Source organism: Cylas formicarius, unplaced genomic scaffold (assembly GCF_029955315.1).
Source record: "Cylas formicarius isolate icCylForm1 unplaced genomic scaffold, icCylForm1.1 PGA_scaffold_1__22_contigs__length_36826433, whole genome shotgun sequence".
In the NCBI taxonomy this organism is placed as follows: Eukaryota; Metazoa; Arthropoda; class Insecta; order Coleoptera; family Brentidae; genus Cylas; species Cylas formicarius.
In genome coordinates, this window is record NW_026844264.1 from 36,347,878 (window position 1) to 36,368,334 (window position 20,457).

Genomic DNA, 20,457 nt, shown 5'->3' on the forward strand with positions numbered 1-20,457 from the left:
TTCAATGAGGAGCCCTTGAGAAGGTAGAATTAGACTTTGACGTGTGTCATTTTCTAACCAATAGAAATGCTTCATTTTGACGTCGAAGTTGTTGGAATTTGGACTGGTTTGTTAAATGGATTTAACGATTTAATCCCGTTCTAAGTATTTTATTTTTTTCACAGGATAAAGTTTTATTGAGTCAGAGGCAAAGTTCTATTTAGTGGAAAAATTCGACAGTGCTTTAGAGAATAAAAAGTGTATGCCACAAACTGGCAGACGAAAAATTAAATTTTGGTGCATTAAGTTGTACAAATAAAACATCCATTTACTTTTAAAAAATTCTTAATTTAAACACCAACAAGAGAATTTGTCCATTAAGCATTTAGTTTAATAAATTAAAAAACTCAAAGGAATGTAAAACAAGTGGTCTACTGACGTTCACTTCCACGTTTTTTTGCCAAAGTCAAGTAATGCAGATATTGGCCCTTCCTTAATGGATCCAATTTTATAAGTTTATTGTAGAATTGCACTCTCAAATCAATGTACTCAGGATCATTTAAAACTAAACTGCCCATAAGCCAGCATTTAGCCAACAAAATCCCTAAAATTTTATCGTTGTAGTTATTGAGAAGTAGTACGAATACCGACATACATTTACAATCAGGTTCGAGCTCCTCCAGCTGCTCTAGACCTTCCAGTAGTTGTTCCCGTTTCTCCTTAGTTACTATGGGATTACTCAACACCCAGCGCAAATAAAACCAGGAACTACTGTCACCTGGATCTGTAAATACGGCATTTTGAACTAAATAAAATTCATCATTGATGCAAGTCTCATCCAGCTTTCTTAATGTACTTCGATAATGCCAGGATGAATAATTAGAAAAATTAGCATTTAAGCGCTCTGTCGAGAATTTTAATTCAGCAGTTAACGTTACGCCAATTTTATTTAGTATCAGCCTTCTATAGTCCCAACAGTGAACTAAAATGTCGGTGGTTGGTTTCAGATATGCTTTTTAAATATGTCAAACAATACGTACAATTTCTATCATCATAATTTAAATATTTAGTACACAAATTAAATTCTTTATCCCAATCGGGTTTTGGGTGCTTCATTAAGACCCAGTATCTGTGATGCCAGGAGCCATAAGATTTGGGATTCGACAAAAGGCACTGTTCAGTCAAAGAAATTTCATTTTCCAAGAATTTCATCAAATCTTCCTCCTCAATATCCTTTTCCCTGAAACATTTTCGCTTAATCAACTCCTGCAAAATATATGTGAAATTTTCTATACCTATTTTTTATTTCTAATAAAATGACTTCTTTTCTATAATTCCATAGGGTGTATATATCGGGATTGACACATAACAGTTGTGAAGAGATTGCAAATGACTCTGGATCAAAATTATCACTCTTACGAGAACATAAAATTTTTTGCATTCCCATTCTATATGCAACCAACTTTCTCTGCTGTTCCTTCTTTTTAATAGCTTTTTGCTCCTCTGTGGTACGAACCTTTAACCTACCGTGCTAAAATTCACAGTTGGACATTAAACCCACAAAATAGTAAAATTAAATGTCCTAATAATTTATTACCATTTTCTTCAATAACAATTCTTTCTCAAATTATCAAGGAAAAAAAGCAATTTCCTGATATCAACAAATTACAAAAAATTGCTCATCATCGAAAAAACATCAATATGAACAAAATAAAAAATTACGTACATAACCTCCAAAGCAAACTGTCTTCTTTTTTAATAGCGTTATCATTGAACAAATATTTCTTTCTTCATCAACCACGACAACGAAAAAGATCTTTCTTCAAATTAATAACAATAAACAAACTCGAAACCAAAACGCCTGTTAAAAAATGAAATGGTTTTTCTTCTCTGTTTTTTTACATGGTTGGGCGAATGATCCTTATAAATTTGCGCTTCGCATAGCGATGATGGACCTTTTTGATATTCTATGATTCATTTTGCCATATTTTGCACAATTTTTTTAAACGCAGAGGTTAACATTTAACATCATTGAGCAAGAACCGCTATGGTTTTATTAAAAACACGTAAGGTTGTCTATTTTTTTTTAAATAATTTAATTTAATTTTAGTAAACTCATATTCTCAAACTATTCAGTGCAATTGTATCGTAAAACAATTGTTATTTTGGAAAAAAATACCTCTAAACGGAATATGCGTCACAGTTAATTAAATAATGTGTATTATTGATATTTAAGTTCAGATATAAAATCCAACAGATTTTTTTTAATCCACAATCCATAAAAGATTTACTGCAAGTTTCAGCATGTTGGTAAGTACTATACTATAAAGATTGACACCGTTTAGAATTTCTTTATCTTTAAAAATAATTTTTTACTGTAATGCGCCAAGCATCTTTAACCACACGCTAATTATGCCCTGACTGCTTATGTTGTAAATTTGTCCTTAATAATAGTCTATTAAACATTTAGGTATTATGAACTCAGTATTTTTAATTGATCGGTATAATTCTTATTTAATTTGATGTTTTGGGTTTTATGAAAAGTCTGTAACCTTAAATGGGTAATTTGTTTTCAGAAACCGATGAAGTGACCCGGAAAGGATGGTGAATGTGACATGAGCCCACCTGGGGAACCATTCCGCCACACGGGGGCGCAAGGAAAGTCCATTATCCAAGATAAAATTGCTACTGTGTTTTACAGCATTGGCTTGTTGTGCAGCAGTTACCCAATTTCTGTCTTAATCGGGGCCCTTTTTGTTATAATAAGTTGCAGGTAAGTAGGCAGCCAACAAGATTGTTTTTGTGCATTAAAATAATTGTTCCATTATCTGATTGAAATTATTATACTTGCTGATGCAGAAAACAACAAAATTGATTGTGTTCCTCTTATTAAATATACATAAAATTGTCATGTAATTACTCAAGGTTGCTTTTGAAAGTAAAGATCAATAATAAATATAGAACAAGCTGCATTAAATGGATTATAATAATAAATTGCGCCTGTCATTTTTGTATTTCGCGCACGCATTAGCATCATCATAATTGTGCAGGGATAAGGGAATTTATTTTTTCAAATTTAACCTTGGTTTTTATTTTCTGCAATATAAGTGCCAATAATGATATTATTTGGAAATAGTATTGATTATAAATATTTATTACTTCCTATAAGAATAATATATTGCCAAAAAAAAATGAAATATATGAGTGGCATAGCAATTTATATATTGCATTATTAGAAATATAGGAAGACCTTCTCATTTGGTAAACACAAATCAATCAAATTTTTGCATTTTGACCACTTTGCAAATAAATTCCATAATTTCTAAAGCAAAGAAATAAATCTAAGTGCCTTGGAGTAAATACCCTCTATAGGACGTTTGTTTATGTTGAATAGGTTTCCAAGTCCTAGTTCCATTCTACACGTTTACCAGATCTATAATTATTAATTCTAGTTTTGAGAAAATTAAAATTGCCTTTGAAATTTATTTCCTTTTCAAATGAACAGCCCCTTCTAAAATGCAAAATGAGTATAAGCGACTCTTGACAACTCGTCTGCTTGAAAATTTAGCGCTGTAAATCGGGCAACGCCGCTACGTCATTTGATATATCGCAGTAGAGGCACTCTCAGCCGTTATTAGTAAAACGACATTTTGAATTTCGTATGGTTTGTTTTGCGGTAATTTGAGTGTATTTTCAATGTTATTATTCTGCAATACTTCTTATAACACGCTTATTGTGGTGCGCGAATGTCAGCTGTTCAAAAAACTAACCTATAATTTTGGCCATCTTGATTTATCTATGGTATATTGCACAAGCACATTTACTGTAGTTATATATTGGTTCCCGCCCAAGAATCGTAAACCTAATTAAATTTACCTTACCTATCCTCCTGGAAACAAGTTTAAAATGAAAAAACTAGTAAAATGACTTGTAATAAATCATTGTTACTTGCCTTCAAACCTACAGCAAATAGACTATTTGAATACCAACAAAGTTGTGGTTCAGTAAAAGAAAACGGGCTTTAAATAGAAAAAGAATATATTTGTTCAGCAATTTGATAATTGATCATATGTATTTACTTTCAGCTCACCTCTCATTAATATCCCACTACCATTCCGATCGCCTCAGCAAGAATGGACGTCCAGTGCCAACTTAACCAAAACGCCTTCTCAGCCTTTCTGTTTCGTTCAGCAGGTAGTACTAAAAGTAGCAGTAGTGCCATGGGAGGCGGGCCTAAGTCGAGGTGATGCATTCCGTGCGCCTCTGTACGAGGCCTTCAAGTTACTCGAAATTGTTAGGAATTTCGAGGACACGCAGAGGTATTGCCGCTCTTTAAAGTGAATCTTTGGTTATTCGCGTGATTTCCAGCGGAAAAACGTTGGGACACGTCTGCTTGCACGTGGAAGCCGTTACAAAGTACAAAGATGCGCCGAACTTTATGCCGCAGTACAATTGTCTCGTCTTGTCTCCTGCCAATTTCTGGCACCAAGACATTCAAGAGTTCCATGAAGACAATTCCATACTCACCACAATTTTTAGCCAACACGTAGGTTGCATTAATAAGGGTCGCTTTAGTAGCAGGTACTTTCGTCACTGCTCCACCATTTTTTTTTTCTTACCATCGCCCTCCTTGCCATTGAGACATTGATTAATTTTTTTGCGCGTAGTGCTCATTAAATTATGAGATACGCGCACCTATCTCAAATCCTGTGCAAAATGTCGAGAAAAGTTGGTGACAAAAGTTGCTTGGATTCACTTATGCTTTTAAAACAGTATATTTCAATATGTGTTTGTACTTCCCTGGACAACTTTATTATTTTAATGAAAACACTGCATATTAAGGCATTTTTAAGTCTATCGATTTCGATTTTTAATTTATTTATGGTATTGGGTCTGTGTGATATTTTGGTAAATGAGATTTTTTATAAAATACAGAAATATTTTTATTTTTCTCTTAACATGGTTTCCCGTAAGTTTTTCTTCTGAATATTTTTCAGCACATGTCAAAATTTTTTCGCCAGATAAGTTTTGTGTTTCTTTATTTGTCACAATGCAAAAAAGTTTTATTACTCTTATATTAAAATCTACAAATTTACAAAAATATGCAATGTCGCCATTTTGGATACTAAATATAACTTGGAAAACGTTTTTTTTATTATTATTTTTTTAATTTATAATATTTTTGAAGTGTTTTTTTTTGTACATGTAAAATAATTAAATATAAATTAAATGCAAGCGCACACAGGCAACTAACCAACAATAGGGAGATCCATAAAATTTGGTGTAATTATTTCATTTTTTATCGAAAACAAAACTGCTGTCAAGGTATTCCTGAACCGAACGAAAACAATGAGCAAGCAGATATTCATTGCTCCGTTAATTTTTTTATTATAGATAATTTTAACAATTGCGGCAATCTATTAGACGAAGTGTTATTCAAAGAATTAGAAACAGACTTATGCAGCGGAATGGTGTTTTTAACGTTAATTGTAAAATTGTGAGTGATTTTTACTTTTGGTTGGTTAGTTTAGAGAGTAATTACGCTGTTTCCTAACCGCTAACCTCGAGTTAGTCGGTATTTTCAAAGTTTGGGTTTTATTTTTGTTCAAAAGAAAATTATCGGCACTAAATCATCATAAAGCAGCATTTGAAGTACTCCATAGCGTTTGAAAATTCATTACTAACTAATATCCAAAAAATGCCTTATATAGTTCGTTATATTTAAAATAAGAAAGTTGTTAGTTGTACATAAAATAATATTTTAAAATAGTTGCAAATTTTGGTCAAGTAACGGATAAAAATAATTGGCGTCTAAGAGTTTTACACTTTTTTAACTTGCCGCTTCACGTGGCGACCATTCGAGTAACCGAGGATTACTTTACGAGTTCGCTTTCAGAAATTCCAAAAGGGTAAAGTTTCATTGGCCGAAATGCTGTTCGGGATGCGGCTGCGGCAAACTGGTATCAAACGCTACCCCCTACGGAATCGGCAGCGTATCATTCAATACGCCGTGACCTTATTTTTTAAGCACTTCGACAAAGAGTAATGCCGGAAGCAACGTACGGATAAAACGACCACTGATAGCCGATTTGCAGGTTCATCGAAGGTCTTAAGGAGAAACTCGCCACTCACTACCCGCTGCATCAGAACCGGTCGGTCCCGCTGCCCGACGACACCCTGGTAATCCAGTTTCCTGAAGAAGTAGACTACTTGGAAGTGTCCCCGTTGGTTATAGCGTTCGTTTTGTTGTTTCTTTACTACTACTTCTACGTTCGTAAAGTGGAAGAAATCAAAAGCAAGCCGGGTATGGCCTTCGCCGCGACCGTCACGGTAATTTGCAGCTTGTCCATGACGATGGGGATCGGGTTCTTTTTCGGCCTGGGCGTTAACAATCAACGGGGCAAATGGATTTTTCCTTATCTCGCTATTCTGGTCGGACTGGAGAACGTGTTGGTGCTGACGAAAAGCGTGCTCAATACCCCGTTCAATTTGGACGCGAAGATTCGTATCGCCCAAGGCCTGAGCAAGGAGGGATGGTCGACAACGAAAAATTTGTTACTAGAAATTACCGTGTTCACTTTCGGTTTGTTCACGTTCGTCCCCGCCATACAGGAGTTCTGCCTTTTCGCCATACTTTGCCTGATTTCCGGCTTATTCCTGCAAATATTCTTCTTCCTCCCGATTATATCGATCGACATTACGAGGGCTAGTAACGCGATGGAGAAAACCGGTCAGAATTTCCGGAGCGCCCTGTACGAGCCATGGTTTTTGGACAGGAGCGGGTTCCAGAACAGGGGCATGAACCGGTCAAAATCGCACCCGAGTTTCCCGACCAACGTGGTGGCGGGCCAGAAGCACGGCAATCAAGACAAAAAGCTGCCGAAGAGGCTGCGCCTCGTGAATATTTGGGCCCGAACTCGGTTCTTCCAGAGGTCTCTGATGGTCCTCATGGTTATGTGGATCAGCGTGATCGCCTACAACAGCGACTTGATCAATAATTACATGCTCACCGCGGTCGACGATAAACAATCGTCCGATAAGGCACCCAATTATTCCAGCATCGATATAAACCTGAAGCCGCCCGTGACACTCAATTACGTCACGTACAGTCCGTGGGAAAAAGATGGCCCGACGAACAATAGAAGTTACGATATGGACAAACTAAGGCCGTCGGAATATGATCCGTGGTTTAAACTGGTGCCCGGTCACTGGTCGTCCATACTTAAAAATTACAACATATCCGTCAGCGGTCGTAGCGTGGCCATTTTGCCGAACATCAAGCTGTCCCACGCGGTCAGCCCGGAACAGGCGGTCCTTTTACGGAACCCGGAAGAAAAATATGGCGATAAGTTTGAGTGGCGGGCGCTCGCGATCGCCCTAGACCCCATCGACTTCAACGGAGGTATGGTCTGGTCATAGATATAAGAAAGTGACTAATTACGTTCGAATGGGATTATCCAAGGGTGGTCATTAACATACAATGCAACAAATTATTACACCTACCTGTGTTTAATATTCTTTGGTATATTTAATCCCATTGAACATGGCAACAACTGAAATCTGCCAATGTCCTCGAACTGATAGAAACCGAAGTTTTTAACATCCCTCCACAAAGTTGGGCAAATTCTGTCCAACATATAGAAAAAGCAGAACAATCGTTTATCCATATTGCAAATAATATAGAACAAATAATAATTAGAACAGACGATGATAGCGATAGTGATACTGATATATTATGTGAATATTTTTTAAGTAATTTTTTAATAAATAAATAAATATTGTTTACTATCTTTCCTAACAAAACCCCAAATAATTAAATTCTAAGCAAAGTACGGACCTGTTCGGCGATATTTCATTCTTACAGTTTGCCCGGGTCTTCCCTTAATTCGTATCAGTTAGTCACTTTTTTATATCTATGAACAGACTTTACTGTGTCGTCCTTGCGCATTGATTTAAATAAAATCCTCTTCGTGTCTTAGATGATTCCATGACAAACTCCGCCCACTCGTCCGAGCAACCTATATATCCCCAGTCGCCGATGGAGATATTTTTCTTGATTATATTAATCTTAATCAGCGTCATCGTTCTGGCTTACGCTTTCATTCTGCTCTACAAGTGCGTGTGCTCTCGCAATTACGCGGAGTGGAGGGCCTCGTGGTTTCCGGAGAATAGCGAAGAACCGGTCGACGAACAGGTGCTTCTGGAGGCTGTTCCTGTGGTCGTCGAAGGTACCAAACTTTAAAAATCACACCTCAAAAAAGGGTTTAAATTGTTTAACTTCCACGGTTTTAATATTGTTTGCAAGAGTGTTAAAAAAATTTATTGACCAATATTATTTTGACACTTCTACGGTACGGTGAGTAGGTATAAACTTATGTTTATTAGACGAACCTCATGAGGTTTTCCAAAATATATTAAGAAGGAAATATTGAATTGCTTGAAAGATACTCCACTCTGGAGTTTAAAGGCCCTTTCACCGTAAAGTTCTTGTAGCAAAAGTAGCACACTATTTAGTTTCTTACACAAATAATCCGTACGAATATCGTACCGGAATAAATTATCAATTTTTCAATCTTTTATTATTAATGGCGCTAACTAATCCAAAAAAATTGACTATATAATCGACTTTGCTAAACAAACATCGCTTTGAATGGTTATAACTACTAGAATCATATTTAAGTATATTTTCAAACTAAATATTTAATAAATTTAATTAATATTTAAATATATGGACGCACTAGGTTATTCTTCATTAAGGGCTGCGAAAAACGGATGCTATAACAAAGCTTTAACGAGACACGAAAAGTGCTGCTTTAAAATCTAAGTACTCCTGAACAAATAAGAACAGCAGTGAAAATGGACTATTTTTGTCATCAATAAAAATTAGAAAAGGGAGCGGCCCCGGAACGCTGCCCTGAGGCACACCCCTTTCAACTACTCTGAGTAGAGAATTCGTGTCGTGCCTCTCTTACAGTCACTGACTCCAAGTATGAGGGGGTTTACCATTTCATGAAAAATGAGTTGACCTGGATTGCTTTAGAGGAGTGAAACGTTTTATATTTTTGTATATTATATGTCGTATATTATAAAAAACCATAGCAAAGGCGGTGACGTTAAGAGTAAGAGTATGAATTTATAGAGTAGTTGTAATTCTTTCGCTCTTGTATGGTATGGTACCATTCTTTTATTCTATTATGAAGAGTAACGACAGAAAATTACTAAATTAACACGATAACGGAAATCAAAACTGTTGAAACAGGTCATCAGCAAGATGTGGAATGCATCGCTACGGACGGATTGAATTTGGCGAGCGCCTGTCTAGGCGGCCATCTTAAAGTGTGGGACAGCGTAACGGCAGAATTAATATGCCATATCGACCGTTTGTCTTACTTTCTGGAAAACAGCCCCACGGAAGAAAGCATAAGGGACGACGACGACGCGTCGTCGGACTACGAGTCCGGATCGCCACCCACGCGTGGCGAAGCTTTTCCACGACTGATGAACAGGATCAACACGGACTTTTCCGGCGTTAAACCGAACAGTAACTCAAACGAACCGTTTAACGCGAGACAGGAGTTTTACAAAACTTTCAAGTACCATTACTCGACTCACGGCGAAAGCGCGAAACTGAAGATGGAGGCGAGGGCTTCGAGCGGCGCTAACGAGGAAAACCCCAACAAGTTTCCATCCATTTGGTGCATAGATTATTTGGACAACCTGCTAGTGGTGGGCTGCGCGGACGGGAGGCTGGAGTTTTGGGATGTGCTAACAAACCAATTGAAGGTAAGAAGTGGACTTGTTCTTCTGAATAATTGGACCGAAGTCAATCTAAACCACTGACGGAAAAAGTATCCATTTTTCCCTATACTTATTATTATTATTAATTATTACATAATTAATTTTTCAAAGAAACTTCCACAGGCTACTGTAATACTTTTTACAAAACTTCTGGATTCCTCCTGCCTCGATTTTTGCTGAGTCAAACTTGCTGATGTTTCGCCAATCATCCTGTTGGCTTCTTCAGCAACAACAACAAACTCAGCAGCAACCGACGTAGGAGGAATACATTAGTTTTGTAATAATTACTTATTACATATATATATATATATATATATATATATATATATATATATATATATATATATATATATATATATATATATATTCTCACGTATTGATTCACGGATGGAAAAATGTGATGACACTATATTCCGGGATATCATCCGTTCGCTCGTTGAACTCCGACTGGAATCCTGCATCCGACTGGAATCCTGCAAATCTTGCATCCGACTGGAATCCTGCAGACGTTTCGCCAAAATCTCACTTGGCATCTTCAATGCTCGCGCTCCGAAAACACTTCGAACACTGGGAGGTTATCGGCGGTGCGTGAGGTATTTATACTCTGCGCCGGAGATGGTAACGGTGCTGCTTGTGCGTGGGGGGAGGTGGCTCCGCCCCCTGAATTGTCGCGTTGTTAATTTCGCCCGATCGTAGTTGCGATGTCCCCGTTGGCTGCTGCGCATCGCTCTGCTGTTTGATTATCGTTCTCCACGTGTTGGATAAATGCAGAGCGTCGTCTCTCGTATTGAGGTGTCCGGACTTTTCTATTTCGATGGCCTCTCGTATAATCCTAGTCCTAAAATCAGGAATATTAGCTATTTGTTTGCAAGTGCCGAAATCAATTTTATGGCCTGTCTGATGTTGGTGCTGAAACAAAGCAGATGTTGTTTGTTTGTTTCTTATGGCTAAACGATGTTCCTCGAGCCTGGCTGAAATCCTTCTGTTGGTCTGTCCCACATACGTCAGGCTGCACGATCCGCATGCTACACTGTATACTCCTTGGTTTTCCAGAGTAATTTTTTGTTTTGGGTTTCTTAGAAAAATTACTCTGGAAAACCAAGGAGTATACAGTGTAGCATGCGGATCGTGCAGCCTGACGTATGTGGGACAGACCAACAGAAGGATTTCAGCCAGGCTCGAGGAACATCGTTTAGCCATAAGAAACAAACAAACAACATCTGCTTTGTTTCAGCACCAACATCAGACAGGCCATAAAATTGATTTCGGCACTTGCAAACAAATAGCTAATATTCCTGATTTTAGGACTAGGATTATACGAGAGGCCATCGAAATAGAAAAGTCCGGACACCTCAATACGAGAGACGACGCTCTGCATTTATCCAACACGTGGAGAACGATAATCAAACAGCAGAGCGATGCGCAGCAGCCAACGGGGACATCGCAACTACGATCGGGCGAAATTAACAACGCGACAATTCAGGGGGCGGAGCCACCTCCCCCCACGCACAAGCAGCACCGTTACCATCTCCGGCGCAGAGTATAAATACCTCACGCACCGCCGATAACCTCCCAGTGTTCGAAGTGTTTTCGGAGCGCGAGCATTGAAGATGCCAAGTGAGATTTTGGCGAAACGTCTGCAGGATTCCAGTCGGATGCAAGATTTGCAGGATTCCAGTCGGATGCAGGATTCCAGTCGGAGTTCAACGAGCGAACGGATGATATCCCGGAATATAGTGTCATCATATATATATATATATATATATATATATATATATATATATATATATATATATATATATATATATATATATATATATATATATATATATATATATATATATATATATATATATATATATATTTATATATTCTCACGTATTGATTCACGGATGGAAAAATGTGATGACACTATATTCCGGGATATCATCCGTTCGCTCGTTGAACTCCGACTGGAATCCTGCAGACGTTTCGCCAAAATCTCACTTGGCATCTTCAATGCTCGCGCTCCGAAAACACTTCGAACACTTCGGAGCGCGAGCATTGAAGATGCCAAGTGAGATTTTGGCGAAACGTCTGCAGGATTCCAGTCGGAGTTCAACAAGCGAAGAAAATACAAACAAATACAATACAGAAACAATAACTTTTTATTATTATTAAGTCTAATAGAACTATTTACAAATCGCACGGATTCTTTCTGCGTCGGTTGTTTATAAATCAACCTTACTTTTAGTTCTATTAGACTTATGAATAATGAAAGCAAATTTAAATACTCATTGGTTTTGTATTGTATTTGTTTGGATTTTTGTACGAAATATATGTTGTATTATTGTTTTGGGTGTCAATTTCGTGTAGGAATATGGAAAACGCTACGTCGATGATACTTTTGTTATTTGGCCTCATGGTCAGGGATCCCTAGTAGATGTTCTTAGACATTTAAACTCTATATATCCGGCCCAAACATCATCGGTTATCAGCTTTCTTGTTTACAGAGTCGTAAAACTATCTCAGCGCACATTAAAGATATTAAGCGTTCAATTACAAAATACACTTCACCCCAACTTTCCATCCCACACTTGCCAGTATTGTCATTCGTTACATTCAAAACATCACTGACCACATATCAAATGTTCTTAAGAAATATAACGTGAAAATCAGATAAACCAATTGTCCAAAAATGCGGCAAAGAATACGTTGGAGAGACCGGGCGTAAAATATCAACTAAAATCAAAGAACATGAAATAGCCTGCTACTCAGGTCTCTAACTATCACCAGTGTGGAATTATGTCATCAATAAAAATTAGACAAACTAGCGGCCGCAGGGCTGTGGTGCAACGTCGCCTCTTTCTTTGAGTCACTTTCTCCAAGTATGAGGCGTCTGCCACTTCATGGAAAAGAAGCTTTCGTTCACGAAACCTTTATTAATAAGGGAAATACGTCCTAGTAAATATAGGACATTGACTGTCCATTTCTTCGTTTCACAAAGAGAAACAATGGCGTCGCACATTTGAAATTTCTTATTCGCAGTGCCTATTCGAGGACGGGACTCAATCGGGAATAACGCACGTCAAAATAGTGGGAACGAAATTGATCGCGGCGCATTTGTGCGGAACCCTGGATTTGTTCCAACTTCAGACTTACACGCAAGGCCGACCGGTGGATTGGAGCTTCAGCTGCGCTTACAGAAGGACGCACGTGAGGACCGGCTCCATGGGATCGATGCCCGAGAGAGACGTTCAAGTAATCCAACCGAATAACGAAGTTTTAAAAGGAATCCAACCCCTTCGCTTGCAGCTTACCTCCGAAGATCTGAGGTGCAACAAAATAGCGAGCGTGAGGGCTCACCAACAATCCATTACGTGTCTCGACTGTGAGGGCGGCAGAATCTTAACCGGAAGCCAAGATCATACGTTGAAGGTGCACAGACTAGAGAACGCCGACATACTCTATACCCTCCACGGGCACTGCGGGCCCATTACATGTCTGTTTATAGACAGGGTATGCACGGCAACATCGGGAAGTGGCTCCCAAGATGGTATGTTGTGCGTATGGGACTTGCTATCAGGTAAATCTTTAAACTTTATAACGTGCGTGAACGGTGTGAAAGCATAACTTAAGGATGATGAGAAAACTGGATTATTGACTGTCCAAAAATTTAAATTGCTATTGCTAAAAAGGAAGAGTAGACCAAACCCTAAATAAATAAAATTAAATGATTTGTAATTAAATATCAAGTATGGTAATTGCAAAAAATCTTCAATTATTTCGAGAAAACTACAGTCTATATGACACTATGCATCTTAATACTAGAAGCAGAAAATTTCTGTAGTCCAGCTTATAGCTTCATTTTTATTTAAAGCCTGCTAATGTTCAAATTTAAATGAATGTGATAAGGCTTGATAAAAATGGTGATACACTTTTGTTTATTTATAATATATATCAATCCCATTAAAACATAAAAAGTATTAAACATAAATATCAGATAAAAATCTGAAAGCAACCGTTAAAAAAACAACTTTAATCAACAACTAATCTGTCTTTAAACTATAACAGGGATACACCCAAGTTTTCCATTTAACTATTATTTAAAATTCTCCCCTCTAATCAGGCAATATAGAAGGAGACCAGTAATCTGCACTCAACATATAGACAGTTGACATATATATTTTTACTTCCCCACTCTCTGCAGTTGTACAGCACAAATCCCATCACTTTAGACCATTTATAACAACGGCTTTGGTAAAAATGTATTTTAAAAGTCAGTTGCTCCTCGAACCAGATACCAAGACCTTTAACGAGTTCAAACTATTGCGGTATGCTACTTTTAGGTTACAACATTAATACACCCTTTTGCTTTTCTTCTAAAATTATATTTATTTACATTCGAAAATAGATTATGATTCAGTCTATTGTAGTTTTCCCGCCTTAAATTTTATTCACTCATATCTAAAAAAACCTGCCAGCAAACAATAAAAATTTTGTGTTTCTAAAGCAATCGGCAATATCGTCAATAAAAATATTATAATGATATAATTTGATGTGTTGAGTGCTACCCAACCCCCACCATAGCATCAGAAAATCCCATGTAGTTATCAGGTAATACTGTGGCCCTACTTGGGTAAAAAATTCTTTCTAAACAGGTAAAAAATTCTTTCTAAACAGCGGTATCCACACACTTAACTCTTTTTTATCGGAAGGATTAATGGGATTTTGAGATATTTTCAGACAACACTGCTCTTAAAACGCCCCATCCAAAATTATTGAAGATCTGTCAGCGGCCATGAATCTCGCGCAGGCGCGTATTAATTGAAACTTTTCAAAAAAAATTCATAGTTGCTTCATAAGTTAAAGTGTTATCAGCGTTAGGCAGGGCCTCTGCATCTCTAGCTAGTAGCTTTATACAGAAAAATCAAAAAAGATCGTAACTTTTCCATCTTAATCAAATTCTTTGGCAAAGTCTGCGTAGTCCGCTGTTCGAATGTTTTCTGTGTGATTGTGTGTCGTCTTTTTAGACAATACAGGAAAATAATTTTTTAAATATATTTTTTAAATTTCACCCTTCTCTTAGGGGCGTGCATGTACAGTCTCCAAGCGCACGACGGTTGCATAATCTCCCTAACCTACTCTGCCAGTTACGTAATCTCATTAGGAATAGACGAGCGTCTTTGCGTGTGGGAACGGTTTCAGGGGCACTTGCTGAACACGATCTTGGTCGGGCAAGTGTTCACGAGCGACATCGTAATGCTGGCTTCGCACTTGGTGGTGACCGCCAAAAATGGCGGGTTAATAATATGGGACGTTCGCAGCGGCGAATGCGTCAGGACGATCGCCCTCGGCAGGGACCCTTTTGTGTTCATTAACCGTCTGACGTTGTTGCACGACGCCGTGCTGTGCGATTACGGCAAACAATTGAGGATCGTTCGTTTTCCGTTAATTTCCCATAAGTTCGATTAATATCGCACGCTTCGGATCGCAATTTTATTATTATGCCTTTTGAGTAAGATGACGAACTACTTCAGATGGAAAATTGATTAACATTTTTTTTATAATGAAAATTTTAAGCAATTTTAATTAAAAAATGGATTAAAAAGAGATAAATTTATTAAATTTTGATATTAAAAAATTGATAGTATTCTTTATAACATTGTTAAAAAAAATAAAATTTTATTAATAATAATTATAATTAAATAACATAAATAAAATAATGACGAGGTTTGAAATTCTCTTCCGTAATCTTAAACTTAAATGTGACGATAAAAAAAACATGATTTTTTTTTACCAAGAAATCAGTTAAAATTTCATTTGTTAACTTAAAAGTTAGTTAATAATACGAAAATAAACAAATAATTAAAATTTCATAAATTTATCTCTTATGGTTGATTTTTAAGCCATTTTTTAATTAAGAGTGCTTAAAATTTTCATTATAAAAAAATGTTGTTAAAGTCGCAGTTTTAAAAAAAATCGTGGTCAATTTTTTATCATAAGCACTTATAAAAAAAATATATATAGATTAAATTTTTATGATCAAGTGTTAAATGGGGTGTCCACTTGACGTGATCTTACTCTTTTGTAATTCACCTACCACCTAAAATAAATGAGACGGACGTACGACGGAAGGCGCCACAACTTAAGGCCTTTTTAGTAGGAAACATGATATATATTATATAGCCATAAAATGAATACGCCTATAAGGCTGGCAGAGGAGACAAAACACTCAGGAAGAGAGAAAGGAATAGGAGTTGGGATAATGTAAACCTACAATAAGTTACATACTTTACACTGTTGTCAGAAAAATGAAAGAGTCCCATTTGATGTAAATTCTAGATAAGTCAAGGCAATATATTAAAGCAACGCAGGCTTATTGGAGCAACCGTCTAAATCAGAAATAATATTGGGGGCAGCTAGAAAAATTTCAGTTGATTGGCACCGACCAACAACTTTTTATGTTATTTTTGCAACTATTGGCAACGTCGCCGTCGGTTGGAAGTCATAGGCTGTGATCATTTTGGTTTTGTCTTCTGCTTGGGTTTCCTTTCACCATTTGCAATTGGTTGCTAGTTAGTTGGTTGTGTAACCATAAATTCGATAAAAAAAAAATTATTATGATGCTCGATGATGCTAATTTCGATGTTCTGTCTCTTTTCATGAATGAATCAGCCTCTTACCAGCCTTCTAGGATTATTAATTACGTATATAGCTCTAACAAATTTTTAAATAAACCTATAATTTGCATAAAATATTTTGCCCTCAACTATTATACAAAGAATAACTTTTGTTCAAGGATGTAGAATTACATGTTATAAACAAGTTTTTTTCAAGTTCATAAGAATATATCTATAATATGTGCGTTTTTTTAAGAACGAGTACATCCAACGAAAAATACAGAGCGATTAAAAAGTCAACCTAATCCTGGAATAAAAATTGAACTGAAATTTCCTATTAACATGTGTCCGGATAATTTCTGGAAGGTATTTCGTAGACTGTATTTGGGAGATGCTGAATTTTCATAACAACACGTTGTTTTCGTTTTAAGTAATAACTAAATAATTTTCGTACACAGTTAACTATGGACGGTAAAACGGTATAAGTTTTATCTCATGTATGTGCCCATTATGCCCAAAATTTGTCAAATTACTTTTACCTTTTCTTTTATTTCCCCATTATCTTCAATTCTTTAACTTAATATCCTTAAAATGTTACATCTCTTCTATTTGAATCGTTTATCTCCTTGCTAAATATATTGCTATAGTCAGGAACCCATTCTCGATAAGCACAGATTTCACTATCAACAAACCAAGCAAAATGAGGTTAAAAACGTCTCGAGCGCCACCTTGCCGCAGGTGCCCTAACAAAATTCAGTATGATTATCTGGTTGCCTAAAAACGAATGCATATAGCCAAACTTTTAAGTTTCTGGTATATTTTAGGTGGTAGGTGTTGTGATTGACATTGACTGTTTCTCGACATATAACTTTGTTTAAATCGTGCCTTGTTATTCGCGTAACCATTGTTTAATGCATGTTTTACTTTTCGTTTATTTCAAATTACACTTGAATTTAGTAAATCGTTTTAATTTATTTCGCCTTTGAAGAAAATTTAAATAGAATACGTAAGTTATATTTTCATTGTCAAATTTCAACAAATAAATGTATATTTATATATATATTTTAATCATTGATTTTCGCGAATTCCGAGAAAAAAATTTGTCTTCTGGGTGCTACTCACCGACATTTAGTTTAAAAAATTAACGAACAAAGTGTAGTATTTAAATAATGTTCACTTTATAGAAGAAAGACGGGAAAACTAAACAAAAATAGAAGAATCTTCGGTTTAAATTTTGGACTTTGGCGACCGAAGCTTTTTTGAGAGCTGAAGGTCGAAATCGAACACGGCCAATAAAATCCGCCAATATGCTCAGATTTGTCCGGAGTACAACCCCGTTAATATACCCAGATTTGATTTAATTAAATACATTGTTTGCGCACGGAATTAACTACTCATATCAAAAGGATTGGGATTAATATGCCATCGACCGTTTACATATACAGGATGATTATGCGTCACACTATCTCACCCCGCCTCTTTCCGAAATTAATCGGACCTGCCGCTAAGTAAACGAAAAGTAATTTAATTAATATGTACGGATATTTTATGTTGTACAATGGATCGCATAAATCTAAAAGTTTCCAGATAAAGAAATCGAAATAATAGGACACTATTTAGTTTGTAAAAACTATTAATTATTCATCGTCCTGTAAACGAAAAGTAACGGAAACACCCACACGAGAGACAAATCAGCAACTTAGCCAAAAAAAAAACTCTGTATGGATTAAAAAGCAAGGCTGCGATAGATTACCCGGGGTTTAAATGAATATATCTGCATTATCGCCGTGATATATCTGCAAGTTAGGAATTATTAGCAAGAATAAAAGCTATTGACTCGCCCTCGGTCCGATCTCAGTTGAATACATGCCGCCGTTGTAGACGAGTTTCAAAATATGTATTCACAAGTAAGTTGCAAAATATGATTTTTTTTTTTAACGCTAGCCAGCCCTTGGATGTGTTTTATTCGCTTTATAGATTTACTGGGTTTCCATTTTAACAATTCTCTTCGACTCGATCAGTTGCAATCCGGCTGAAACGCAACGACTGGAACGATATCTGAACGACGACTACATCGAAGATATCGTAGTGGACGTTCCTTCGGACGAGGCCAATTACGAATTTGCAAATTCAAACTACGTGGATTCCGGTGAAAATAACACTTTATCTAGCTCGGTAAAAGATTATTTTGAAAACGTTTATTCGGATTTTCCCTACAAAAGGGATAACAACCGCCAAAAGGTAAAAACCCAGTTTTAAGGGCCACTTAGAAATGAATCAGTTTTGATTCATTTTAGAAAAGTCAAGTGTTATGCAGGGTTGAAAAGAGCATTCACCATCATACGGAGATGGGTTACGACTTCTTTCCGAAATCTTACGTTAGTTACTCTTGCCGTCCAGCTGATTCTATTCATTTTGCAGATGGATCTTCGAGCCACCAAGTAAGTAGCAGTTGCACAAAAAGGACAAAAATTTTTTTATTGAAGAACAATTTTCTATTTAAAAATTTTCCCTAACCGAAAGTAACATTGATTCAAGGTAGAGAAGAAAATTATACTGTTTATAATAACTCGTTGAATAATATAAACCTACAAACAAAATAGCTGAACATTGAAACTTAATTTTAGGATGTGTGTTTCGTAAATGGCACACGGTGCATAACTATAGAAAAAGAACATTGGTTCACAAAACATAAACATAATACTAATTGCTGGAAACCATTTCGAGAGGTGATAGCCGTGGGTTGCAAATGTTTACCGAGAAAACATCACTTTTAAATTTCCCTGTGTATTTTGCGCAATAAAAATCGTCCATAAAGGAAAAAGTTTTGTTTGTGAATCCGACATGCAATTATTTTTTTACAGGACGTTTGTCTAGTTAGATCCGATCGGTGTTCGAGTTTAAGGACGAAGCGTTTCTTTCTGAAAAGCAGAAAGCCTCATTTTTTCGAATGCTGGTCGCACATAGTGGAAAAAGAAATCGATGTAGGATGTGACTGCATAGATCACTATAAATACCAGATACATTGAGTTCTTGTTTATTAAAAACCTGATAGATCTCTTGTTTGTTTCTTATTTATTTCTACTTGCTATCATAAATTACAGAGAAGACAGTTAATTTTCAAGGAAAGAGACGAAATCTGTTAATTTATACAACTGATCTTCGCTGCTTGTTTGAACTACAGGTTCCGGAGTTTGCCTGACCGGATAAACTATGTTCGAATCGGGCTCGAAACGCCAACCCTTTTCTTTGCAAGCGTTCAGGCAAAGATCAAAGGACAATCCTGTCATTGCCGATACTGTCTCCAGTGTTATGGATGAATAGGCCTGAGAAATTAAATCCACCGCCCTGGATCTTACAACCGCTATAAAAATCGTTGAACGTTTTTGTTATAATTAAATTAAAATAACACCAACCTTGTACTTGGCTCATAATATCCGCAACTGTTTCCGGCCAATTGACGGCATTTAAAGCTTTATATGTGGCCGGAAAATCTTTCATCCACAAAGATTTACCCACTGACCATATGTGGCCCAATTCCGGATTGGAGGTTTTTATATTAGCGGGGATTCGTTTCCACAAAAACTTTGCGTTACACCTACAAGTTTATTAAATACAATCAACAAGCTTAAATGACGATTTCGTATACCTACAAATCGTTCTGGTATAAATAAATACTGAGTAACTGTGCGTACACTTGTGCCGTCGCTATCCCATTACTCGACTGCAACAATAAATAACGGGGTGCGGTTGCCAAATTATTCAAAAATTTACCTCTAATTCCTGCTTCTCTAGATCTTGGACGAGATTATTTATATCCAGTATCACCATGATTCAATTTATTTAGAAAAACTTAACCTTAAAGTTTGTTATTCCATTTAGAGATGTTTTTCAAATCAAAACGAACCTTTGTTTTTTGGCACAGATCAAAATAATCGCTTTTTCTTTTTTTAGACAAGTTAAGCATTTTGTTTGTCCGTTGCCATCGAGAACCTATTTTCCTTTGTTATTAACCAGTATTAAAATTTTACTCATCTGGTTTGACAAAAGAATCAAAATAAATTGAATACACAACAAA

General features: G+C 36.5%; 4 protein-coding genes across 12 annotated transcripts; 2 read left to right on the top strand and 2 right to left on the bottom strand.

The window, feature by feature from the left end:
- Positions 1–321: 321 nt before the first annotated feature.
- On the bottom strand, positions 322–1,716 carry LOC132696786 (geranylgeranyl transferase type-2 subunit alpha). Its single transcript, XM_060661810.1, has 5 exons — positions 1,577–1,716; positions 1,275–1,510; positions 1,020–1,219; positions 635–961; positions 322–583 (listed from the first exon to the last, which is right to left on the bottom strand). The coding sequence occupies exons 1-5, from the start codon at positions 1,577–1,579 to the stop codon at positions 411–413; spliced, it is 939 nt and encodes a 312-aa protein (XP_060517793.1). The 5' UTR covers positions 1,580–1,716; the 3' UTR covers positions 322–410.
- A 244-nt stretch (positions 1,717–1,960) lies between these two features.
- Positions 1,961–15,749, top strand: LOC132697313 (sterol regulatory element-binding protein cleavage-activating protein). Of its 8 annotated transcripts, none has more exons than XM_060662701.1 (11): positions 1,968–2,045; positions 2,265–2,289; positions 2,556–2,752; positions 4,065–4,298; positions 4,348–4,525; positions 5,876–6,021; positions 6,075–7,381; positions 7,959–8,207; positions 9,239–9,762; positions 12,805–13,342; positions 14,846–15,749. In XM_060662701.1, the coding sequence occupies exons 3-11, from the start codon at positions 2,595–2,597 to the stop codon at positions 15,229–15,231; spliced, it is 3,720 nt and encodes a 1,239-aa protein (XP_060518684.1). In that variant the 5' UTR covers positions 1,968–2,045; positions 2,265–2,289; positions 2,556–2,594; the 3' UTR covers positions 15,232–15,749. The 8 variants fall into 8 exon arrangements, with proteins under 8 accessions (XP_060518683.1, XP_060518684.1, XP_060518686.1 ...); XM_060662703.1 differs by having other exon boundaries at positions 1,972–2,289; positions 12,805–13,017; positions 13,072–13,342; XM_060662704.1 differs by having other exon boundaries at positions 1,972–2,289; positions 12,805–13,017; positions 13,072–13,312.
- A 144-nt stretch (positions 15,750–15,893) lies between these two features.
- On the top strand, positions 15,894–19,408 carry LOC132697317 (uncharacterized). Of its 2 annotated transcripts, none has more exons than XM_060662713.1 (4): positions 15,894–18,286; positions 18,357–18,620; positions 18,677–18,820; positions 19,244–19,408. In XM_060662713.1, exons 1-4 carry the CDS (start codon positions 18,275–18,277, stop codon positions 19,406–19,408), a joined length of 585 nt encoding a protein of 194 aa, XP_060518696.1. In that variant the 5' UTR covers positions 15,894–18,274. The 2 variants fall into 2 exon arrangements, with proteins under 2 accessions (XP_060518696.1, XP_060518697.1); XM_060662714.1 differs by lacking the exon at positions 19,244–19,408 and adding an exon at positions 19,007–19,233.
- LOC132697318 (COP9 signalosome complex subunit 8) lies at positions 19,373–20,424 on the bottom strand. Its single transcript, XM_060662715.1, has 4 exons — positions 20,154–20,424; positions 20,033–20,103; positions 19,796–19,977; positions 19,373–19,743 (listed from the first exon to the last, which is right to left on the bottom strand). The coding sequence occupies exons 1-4, from the start codon at positions 20,208–20,210 to the stop codon at positions 19,493–19,495; spliced, it is 561 nt and encodes a 186-aa protein (XP_060518698.1). The 5' UTR covers positions 20,211–20,424; the 3' UTR covers positions 19,373–19,492.
- Positions 20,425–20,457: the final 33 nt, after the last annotated feature.